Raw genomic sequence first — 10,872 nt, 5'->3', positions numbered from 1 at the left:
GTAGTCTGGCAATAACTCGTGTGTTTATAACTTCTAAGTTTGAGGTTTAATCATTTGATTTAGCATATTAAACTAGCCCATTAAGAAAGATGTTCTTTATTAAGTTCCATGAGCCTGGCTGGTATATGTAGGAATTTTAAGCCTACAATTGGAGTCCTACGAAATTTTGATATCTCTTTTCTCAATTCATGGTTGGAAAGAAGAAAAGGGCTTAGTTGCTGCTCGTATAAGAATTTAGCATCAAGAAGATTACTTTGATCCAATGAGGATATTTTAATCCCAACTTCTTTTTATCTTGTGCATTAACATGATCAATTTTGGCAATATCGCTACGCTTAAAGTTTGAGCCTCTTTTTATTTGATTTCCCTCACTGGGTACAATAACTCTATACCTGTCTATGTCACAATACACAATGATATATGACTGTTCACCAATTGATCTTTACATACTCAAGAAAAAAATTAAAAAAAAAAGCTTACAATTTATTTTGAAATTATCAGTACAATATAGTGTGGTATGACATGGAATTAGACACCACCAATTAGCCACATTTCAGAATATATATCTTAAAAAAATAATAAACAACATCTTTATGTACCTACTTCCATTTTTTACTTTCAAACTAAAAACAATAATTCTTCTTTTTAAAAAATCTATTAGAAATAAATATATTTGATATAGTTATTTTTTTTAAAAAAAATATATGAATATGATGGTGGAGCAACAGAAGAGTTAAAATGGTAGGATAGGAGGTGTAGGGCAATGATGGTGTAGTAAAGATGGCGATGATAATGATCATGAAATAAGAATTTCTGATTTTTATTTTTTCTAAAAATAATAAAAATTTGAAAAATCAAAAAATTACAAACAACTATACGAAACATTTTTTTTTCTCAATTTATAGGATGCCAAATAATCCTTAAAGCGAGCCGCTAGCAAAATCTTAATTTACAGGTCGTAAATGGTGATTAAACTTAAAAATCTAAGATTCTATTGAGATAAAAAAAAATAGAAGAAAAAAATACAATTGAAAGAGTACCTGATTAACCGAATTTTAAAAGGAAACATCATGCTCCCACTATTGACGAGTGATAGTGAGGTCGTAGCTATCCCATTGCAATTATTTTGCAGTACTGGACTGACTTTCTAATCAGTTCAGTGCTACGTCGGCAAGATCATTAAAAAAATAAGTAGGGAATCAAAACGCTTGTCAGCGTCGCCATTGTGGAATCCAAGGTATCCATCCACATGAAAAGCCCATGCCTTTTCATAGTCAAACCGGAATTTATGGATTAAATGGCCCTCAGCGCAACCCCCCAAAGTCACAGATTGATGCCTTCACATAAGCCGGAGAGACCAGACTCAATAGAGTGTGGACTTTGATTTTTCTAACAATTGTTTGCTCATGGTTTGAGTGAATGCATCAACTGTTTCGAGAATATTTCATTTGGATATGTTTCCATCCATCTTGCCGATCTTTTAGGTGGGCCACACACATGGCATGCGTGCAAGAGAGGCAGGTTGTCGCCGTCGTTGTTTTTTTTCCATCAATGTAAGCGTACTCTTTGCGGCAGGATAAACGGCGCTAAATGTTGCAAGTGGATTAGAGATCATGGCTTCAGACTTATTGTAGTTGGAAAACGACATATCTTTAATGAGTTATCGATGCAAAGCTGAGAGCTGCATGAGAAGGCATCAGCAATGCCAAATTAGTTCAAAAGGCGGACAAAGATGATGAATTGTGCAGCCCCTTTATGTTAAAAATATTAAGGCATTTGGCATGAAATGATCTTTCCAAGATAAAAGATGATGTAAGATGGAGATAATGAGATCATAGTATTTGTTCATAATCTTTTTTCACTTAAACTCAACATCAGTTTATACCGCTTGTCACAACTAGGTAGTGAATAAAGTAAATCCGACTATTTATTTATCGTGCAGTAACGTATACTCGGTTAACTTATCTAACTAGTTGTAACAGTTTCTGATTCGGAAGTTTAGTGCTACAAAGCTACAATCATGGTGATGTTATATGATAGTGATCTCAAATCACCTTTATTTCTTAAATCACCACTCAATCTAGTGACGAAATAACTGTCATTAAGGTCAGAAATCCAAGATAACCTCAGAATAGTGATCTCAGGCTAAAATTTGAGGACAAACATATCCCTCAGTCCAACAAAAAAAAAAATAATATATCAATATATCGTCAATATATTATATCAATATTATATATATAATTTTATATTATATTAATTTTATACATTATATTTATATTATATATTATTAATCACAATATTGTCGTATTATTATTCGATGATAACTATATATTTATATAATGAAATTATTTAATATATTACTTCTAGTTGCCTTATTTTCTTAATCAAAATAAATGTTAGTATTAAAAAATATATTATCAGTATAAATAAAAATATTAACCTTATAATAATAATAATTATAATAATAACTTTATAATAATAATTAATATACCTTTATATGAGTAATAATTTATAGCACCAATAAATATAGTTTTATGAATAATATTAATAACTAATATCTTAATTATATATTAACATTTTGTTATAATATATTTGTATGAAATATATCAGAGATAGTTTTAGTATTATATGCTCACCGATTTTGAATTTATAGAAAATACCAAACATGTTACTCATGTATACCTAAAAATTTTTAATTATGAGAACATAACATGCCAAATATGATGATTTAAAATTATTGGAGATCACACTAGCAAAATTTTTTTAATCAATAATCTAAAATTACCTTGATAATCCTATTTAGGTCACCAAAAATGTATTACTATTGATCCATGAGCACATACCATACCATGCATGACTCATATTGGTTGATTGATGACGGCCATCACCATCGAAGGCTGTACAGCATTCTGTTGCTTAGTTGGCGCACTACAGAGCATCCTAGTTGGCGCTATTTACACCATAGAAAGTAATGCAACTTTGGACGGCGTCGTAACATGCCGTTATAAAATGGAAGACTATTAAATAAGACAGATGTGTTACCCAAAAATAAAACAAAAGACGGACGACGTGCGCTATTCACGGCATGCCTCGCGTGGGACATGGCGATAGACCCCACCAAATTTGATTTTGATAGCCGTTAGTTTCTATAACCACATAACGCGGTGGCCGTTCAAGAGTGTATACCTTGCAACGGAACAAACAGCGCATGCAGTTACCGGGCCTCGCCCCCCCGCTCTTTTACGTCGTTCCATGTGAATGCTTTCTCGTTGGCCATCATTCATTCCATGTGACCGCTTTTTTTATCACAATAGAAAGAAAAAGGAAAGAAAGAAAGATACCGATCCTTGGTATCTTATGGAGTGAGCGGTCAAAGAAAAGGCTGGCTTTTTTTGTGGAAAATTAAAATGACATATATATCCAATTCAGGCTGATTTTTTTATGGAAAATTAGTACACGTACCGAAAAAAATTTAATGGACCCAAGGCTAATTAAACCTAATTAAGACGCCAGATTCAAAGCAGATATCTTTCCAATTCCCGAAGGGGGATTCCTAGTTTCTCTCTCTCTCTCTCTCTTCGTATACAGCGGCTGCTTCGAAGAGAAATTCCACTAACTTGGACCGTATGATATTGATCGTATGGGCGGTACGTGTTTGGTTATTCCAACAGCCAATAGAAAGCTGGATCCGGCTGGACCCCCGTTGATAAATAGCGAAGCCCCGCACCCCCAAAAGATAGAGAGAGAGAGAGAGAGAGAGAGAGAGAGGGAGAGGGGGAGAGAGAGAGCTCTACCCTCGCATTACCCTGCCTCCGCCGTTCCTCCCACGCCACCGTCTCTCTCTAGATCAGCCGGAAATGGGGACCCAAGATAATGGCGAGGGGAGGCGAGGGATGGGCCTCACGAATCACGAAGCAGGCATGGAGGAGGAGGAGGAGGAGATGGTGGAGATGAGCCAGATGAGCCGCCGCAGGAAGACGAGGAAGGAGATGGAGGAGGGAAGAGAGGAAGCGGAGGTGAAAGATGAGGAGGAGAAGACGATGTCGATCGAGAAGCTGTTCGATGGAAAGCCCTTGCCGGGGTGGCGGGAGCAGCTGACGTTCCGGGCCATGGTGGTGTCGTTCTTCCTCTCGGTCATGTTCAGCTTCATTGTGATGAAGCTTAACCTCACCACCGGTATCATCCCCTCGCTCAACGTCGCCGCCGGACTCCTCGGGTTCTTCTTCATCAAGACCTGGAGCAAAGCCCTCGAGAAGACTGGCCTCCTCCGGCAAGCCTTCACCCGCCAGGAGAACACCGTTATCCAGACCTGTGTCGTGGCCGCCTCCGGCGTTGCCTTCAGCGGTATGCTTACCCTTTAGCTCACGATTGCCAGTTTTCTTTCTTTATCTGTATTTTTTTGGAAAAAAAAATTATTTAACAAGAAATGTATGCCCAAGTCGTAAATCGTGATGCCGAGATCCGACTTTTTGGGAGGTCGGATTGCTTGATTTTTGAAAGTCTATATTTTATAATTTTCATATAATTACGATTGCATGTATCTAATGTTTTGGAACTTATCCGCTTAGTGGTTATACGGTTAGACCGGTGAGCTCTAATCTGTGGGGATAAGTCTCAGATCCAAAATGAAAGTTTTATAGTTTAAAAAATACATAAATTTAGCAAAACATCTATTATTGTTATTTTTGTTAATCCAAATTATTATTCATCGCTCCATTCCGTTATGCGCTATCCAAATTCTGGTTTGAGCAATATTGTTTGAATTCAAATTTTATACTAGATGTAGTGGAATTTAGATGGTTAATTTTTTTAAAAAAAAACTAGAAGTTGGGCTTAGGTTTGGTTTTCAATGCAGACTTTTTGGTTTCCTTGAAAGTTTATAAATTCATACTTGCAAAAGAGAGTTCTTGAACAATGATAGTGGTAGTTCAAAGTTGGTAGTAGCGCACTGCATGGATTCTCTGTTCAAGATCAAGATTGAATCAAGGACGACTAAAAGGCATAAAGAGTAGCACGCTTCTACCAATTTTTTCTACCTTCTTTCTCTTACATTTCTGTTATTTATACACCATCTACGTTGTTACAAAATTATGGGAAAAATGGATGCCTGTGCATTAAACCATTAGTATATGGACATTTTTAACATGAGCTTGTCAAGATTGGTCATGTGGGGTGTGACCAACTCCAGTAGGGCTGTAATGTAGGAGTATTAGTTAAATAATGTTTTTGAAGCAATAGCATATGATCATTAAGTTTTTTTAAAAAAATTGCAAGTTGGGCTTAGGTTTCCTTCAAAGTTTATAAATTCATACTTGCAAAAGAGAGTTCTTGAACAATGATAGTGGTGGTTCAAAGTTGGTAGTAGCGCACTGCATGGATTCTCTTTTCAAGATCAAGATTGAATCAAGGACGACTAAAAGGCATAAAGAGTAGCATGCTTCAACCAATTTTTTCTACCTTCTTTCTCTTACATTCCTGTTATTTATACACCATCTACGTTGTTACAAAATTATGGGAAAAATGGATGCCTGTGCATGAAGCCATTAGTATATGGACATCTTGAACATGAGCTTGTCAAGTTTGGTCATGTGGGGTATGACCAACTCCAGTAGGGTCTGCTTGTTTCAGATTTGGTTGCATCTACCCACTTCACCCTGACGATTAACAAGGGTGAATTAGGTAAAGTATGGTGAAGTTTGGCAGTTCCTTAGATGCCAACCCATTATATGACTGGGATAGCTCTCTCTCCCAGCAACATGCCTCATGGACACAAACCTGGAAACCAGGGGATGAGCTCACTTTGAGCTCCATCAACCATTGACTTCGTGGAGCACTACATATCCATTAGCATACTTAGCTCAAAACTTTTTCAAGACTAGATGAATTTCAAACTATCTCGAATACAGGCTAAGAAAGACATCAATAAGAACAATGTCATGACTGTACACCTAAACAGTGTGAAATTAGGGGAACAATGAGCAGTTGCATGAGTCTGACTATGTGTGGGTGCAACTGTAGATGCTGTCATATAGTTTCAGTTTAATGGGGAAGCAATGTGATGTAGGCTTGGATGCAGGAGTATTAGTTAAAATAATTTTTTTGAAGCAATAGCATATGATCATTAAGTTATTAAGGTTGCATCTGAATTTAAGATATTGTACTGTTTACTTGACGATTGGCACTCTTGACTATCATATTAAGGAGACATTAAGGAGTAAATTTCTATTTCTAGGAGTTAGATGTCACAACAATATTATAAAAACAAAAAGATGATTTGATCTGCAAATGTATTTCATAACCCATATCTCAAAGTCATTATTTGGAGCAACGTGACATATATAGGTTATTTTGTTGTTGTTCTTCTAGAATGAAATTGCATTGCTTCTAGAATGAACACTATGATTTGCTTGACTTTCGCCGGTAGAGCTTCTAGAATGAAAACTATGAATTACTTGACTTTCACTGGTAGATATTCTTCAACTAAAATCCCATGCTCTATTATTCTGCTTGTTCTGGTGATTTGGGTCTCAATTACACAATTATATTATTCTAAACAGGTGGCTTTGGAAGTTATCTTTTTGGTATGAGTGAAACAATTGCCAAACAAGCTACAGAAGCAGACAATGCACAGAATGTTAAAGACCCAGGATTAGGATGGATGATTGGGTTTCTCTTTGTTGTTAGTTTTCTTGGACTCTTCTCCCTTGTGCCCCTAAGAAAGGTAATCCTTCTCTTACATAAATCTATGTGTATTTTAAGTGGAAAAGATTAAGAAGCAAACCATCCATCTACTGATTGAAATGAGTCACCGAACTTTCCCATGTCTTGATTTCTATAGGCTACTTCAGGTTGGTGAATTTGGTATAAACTTTACTGACCAAAATATCTTTCAGATCATGATCGTTGACTACAAGCTGATCTATCCAAGTGGTACCGCAACTGCTTTTCTTATTAATGGCTTCCACACTCCTCAGGGTGCCAAACTAGCAAAGTAAAATTCTAAAAGAACTTACAAATCTATTGTGCTAAAGCCTATCATATTTTAGTGTTTTTCCTTTATGTTACATCGATTTGTTATATATTTCAGGAAACAGGTTAGTATATTAGGCAAGTGCTTTGTCTCCAGCTTCCTCTGGGGATTTTTCCAATGGTTTTACACTGGCGGTGATGACTGTGGATTTGCAAGCTTTCCCACACTTGGTCTCAAAGCTTATGAAAACAAGTAATGTGCATAACCTTTCCATCCCCTGTTGTCAAAAATACCTCTCTCTCTTTCTCTCATTTCATTCATTTATTCCAATAAAGTGGGTTTAATATGTAAGATATTCATATACATATATTTGCTCGTTGAAAAGTACCCAACTTTAAGTTATTGCTTTTCTAAAATCATCATTCCCTAGCTTTATTGCTTAATTACATATTGGTGATATGATACTGTACATTGTTGTAGATCCTTCTTTGATTTTTCTGCGACTTATGTTGGAGTCGGAATGATCTGCCCCTACATTGTAAACATATCTGTTCTCCTTGGAGGCATCCTTTCTTGGGGAGTTATGTGGCCTCTTATTGGTAATAAGAAGGGCAGTTGGTACCCTGCAGATATCCCATCTAGCAGTCTTCATAGCTTGCAGGGCTATCGGGTAACTATCCACTCCTTTTCTTTTGTTATGCTGTTCTTGCTTGTGTTTTGATTGAACCTTCAATCCTATAAATAGTTTAAGTACACTAAATTACCCCGTTACTGAATACATGGTTGTTTCTCTTTTGCAGGTCTTCATAGGCATTGCCATGATTCTTGGAGATGGTCTCTACAACTTTCTCAAGGTCTTTTCTCGAACAATGTATTCCTTCATTTCTGTAGTGCGGAGTGGAGGTTCCATGAGCACACTTCCTGTCTCAGATGATGGTGGTTCTATCCCTACAACCACCACCATATCCTTCGACGACCAACGCCGAACTGAAATTTTTCTCAAAGACCAAATTCCAAAACCAGTTGCATATGGGGGCTACATTGTCATTGCTGTCATTTCCATTGCCACACTTCCCCACATCTTCCCTCAGCTTAAGTGGTACTATGTTTTGGTTTCCTACATATTTGCGCCGATGCTAGCCTTCTGCAATGCTTATGGTTGTGGCCTCACTGATTGGTCTCTTGCCTCAACCTATGGGAAGCTTGCCATTTTCATCATTGGAGCTTGGGCAGGTGCCTCACATGGTGGTGTACTAGCAGGTCTTGCAGCTTGTGGGGTCATGATGAGCATCGTGTCCACTGCATCAGATCTCATGCAAGACTTTAAGACAGGATACTTGACATTAGCCTCTCCAAGGGCCATGTTTGTTAGCCAAGTAATTGGTACGGCAATGGGTTGTGTGATTGCTCCATGTGTTTTCTGGCTTTTCTACAAGGCTTTCAATGACCTTGGCTTGCCTGATAGTGAATACCCAGCTCCCTATGCCCTTGTTTATCGGAACATGGCTATACTTGGTGTCGAAGGCTTCTCATCGCTACCAAAGCACTGCCTCACTCTCTGTTACATATTCTTTGCTGCTGCAATTGTCATTAACTTGCTACGAGATTTCTCGGGGAAGAAGATAGCAAGGTTTATACCACTCCCAATGGCAATGGCGATACCTTTCTATATTGGATCATACTTTGCTATTGACATGTGTGTAGGGAGCTTGATATTGTTTGTGTGGGAAACGGTCAACAAGGCTAAAGCAGATGCATTTGCGCCGGCAGTGGCCTCTGGTTTGATATGCGGTGATGGGATATGGACTCTGCCTCAATCTATACTTGCTTTGGCTAAAGTGAAGCCACCAATATGCATGAAGTTCCTCTCCAGGAAAGTGAACGTCAAAGTTGATGAATTCATTGCCAAGTTAACATAATTTCTTTTTCAACAAGAAATCTGTGACAGAAAATGGATTCATGGATCAACTATGTAAGCTGCTTATCCACCAACACTATATAGCATTTAAGTGGAGAGCTGCATTCTGTAATTATGGTTTGAGTCAACTATCATTTATTTAGTTTTTCAAGTTTGACATGCAGACGTTACTATGTGTTTAAAAAAAGCTTTAGTTTTCTTTGCTGATGAAAAGTGAATAAAGCTTTGGTTGATTGTAATTCCTTTTATCACATCTAGTTGCATATTTTCTCTACCAAAACCTTCTCTCTGAGCCCTCCTTACCCTGCAGTCCAGCAAAAGAAGTGTTTTGTTGCTATAATACCCGGATTTACTATTTCTTTTCCAACTTTCATAAGTATTGGACTTTGACTCAACAAAAATATCATGGCTTGCATCTGATACTGGTGCCAATTTATTGACCTAAGTTAATGAATTGTTCGGCTTTGTAATGGTGCAGTATTTTGAAAACAATGCAGCAAAGGTCAACAAGCCAAGCTTGTAAGAATTTGTTTACTTCCAGTTTACATTAATAATTGAAATTCGTACATTTTTCGTATCTTTTGACCGTTTATTCCATACATCTCCTTCAAAACTGTCCAAGCTTAGATATGTCCATTCTGCTTCTGCCCCAACATTTCTTTGATAAAGCCTTCCTGGATTCCATTATGGACATAAGCTTAGGTCACCCGAATATAATTCAGCTGCTTGTTTTCTTGCTACCCAAAGAGCTCCTTAAACGCCTCAAAGCTAGATCTCAAAGGCCACATCTCTCATAAATTTCTGACTTATTGCAATCTAGTCACAAGGTCCACTGCACTACTGGTTCACCTAGAGGACTAGAAATTCTTGTTATCCCAATCGTACACAGTGAACAAAAAAACATTCCAAATTGCCTTGAAAGGATCACAGCTGGTCAAGATATGATCCACCGTTTCTGCATGCTCATTACAGAAAAAACATCACCATGGATTGCACCCAAGCTTTCTGATGAGATTGTCCTGGTTTTCAACTTGTTTTTGTAGCTCAGCCCTAGGAAGAACTCGTCTTTGAGAGGTGCCTTTGCATTCCATAAGGATGCTGCAAATTGGCATTTGGTGCCATGGTGAGTATACCTGACTTCTCTTCCCTTCAGACTACCAAAGCAGTAGAGTTGGAGAGTGATACTAGCAAACAGAGATTGTTGGATTCCTCTAGTGGTCATCCATTTATGTTGGCAGGTGCTTTAGGTTCCATCTGGATGATCTTTCGTCGAAGAAATCAGCCACCATGGCAATTTTCTTTCCGCGCACCTTAAACAGGTAAGGTAAAACAGTTCTAAGTGGGCAATCACAAAGCCAATTATCCCCCCTAAATAGAGCAGTGAGCATCGGTTCGGGTTGTATCTTTTGCACGAAAGAATGATTGATCTTCCTTCGCGACGTCATCCATTGGATCGCACCGCACAGCTTTCAAAGCAGTCCAAACTCTATCATTCATCGGCTGGTGCAGATCTCAAAGCGATGTTTGCGCGATCCATCGGCAGATTGGCATGAAGGAATGTGAATTATTCTTTCATGTGAAAGATACAACCCCTACCCAGTGAGCCCATTCCCAATCACAACAAAGGAACTCTTCCTGTAATTGATAAAACGGCCAGCAATTAACCCAAAGCAGCAGAGAATTTGTTCATACACAGGTATTGTCCATTTTATCCTTGGCAAATGCAAGTGTGTTGTCAGCATTGGAGTATTATTTTTTACAAACACCTAGAAATGTTGGAAGAAACTCAAAGAATCTGTTGGGTCCTGGGCTTTTATCTCCATTAAAATCGAAGATGGCTTTTTTATTTCTTCCATTCTAAAAGGACTCTTGAGTGAGCATAAATCCAGGTACAGAGGTGAGTAGAGTTTATCCAATTTGAGGTCAAGGAGCAACAAGAAGTCTGATAAAGATACTTATACAGAAATCCATGAGATGCTTTTTA

General features: G+C 37.7%; 1 protein-coding gene across 1 annotated transcript; it reads left to right on the top strand.

Annotated features, from left to right (window-relative positions):
• The first annotated feature begins 3,756 nt into the window (after window positions 1–3,756).
• LOC103715487 (probable metal-nicotianamine transporter YSL12) lies at window positions 3,757–9,139 on the top strand. The gene is made up of 6 exons (XM_008803123.4): window positions 3,757–4,344; window positions 6,558–6,721; window positions 6,894–6,991; window positions 7,088–7,222; window positions 7,451–7,640; window positions 7,771–9,139. The coding sequence occupies exons 1-6, from the start codon at window positions 3,858–3,860 to the stop codon at window positions 8,887–8,889; spliced, it is 2,193 nt and encodes a 730-aa protein (XP_008801345.2). The 5' UTR covers window positions 3,757–3,857; the 3' UTR covers window positions 8,890–9,139.
• The last annotated feature ends 1,733 nt before the right edge of the window (window positions 9,140–10,872 follow it).

The sequence above is a fragment of the Phoenix dactylifera genome, unplaced genomic scaffold, assembly GCF_009389715.1.
Source record: "Phoenix dactylifera cultivar Barhee BC4 unplaced genomic scaffold, palm_55x_up_171113_PBpolish2nd_filt_p 000373F, whole genome shotgun sequence".
Lineage (NCBI taxonomy): Eukaryota > Viridiplantae > Streptophyta > Magnoliopsida > Arecales > Arecaceae > Phoenix > Phoenix dactylifera.
This window is presented reverse-complemented; position numbering and strand designations above follow the sequence as displayed.

Coding starts and splice junctions, on each gene's coding strand:
- LOC103715487 (XM_008803123.4), top strand. CDS start 3,858: ATGGGGACCCAAGATAATGGCGAGGGGAGGCGAGGGATGGGCCTCACG. Junction 6,992..7,087: donor CAGGGTGCCAAACTAGCAAA/GTAAAATTCTAA, acceptor TATATATTTCAG/GAAACAGGTTAGTATATTAG. Junction 7,641..7,770: donor ATAGCTTGCAGGGCTATCGG/GTAACTATCCAC, acceptor TCTCTTTTGCAG/GTCTTCATAGGCATTGCCAT.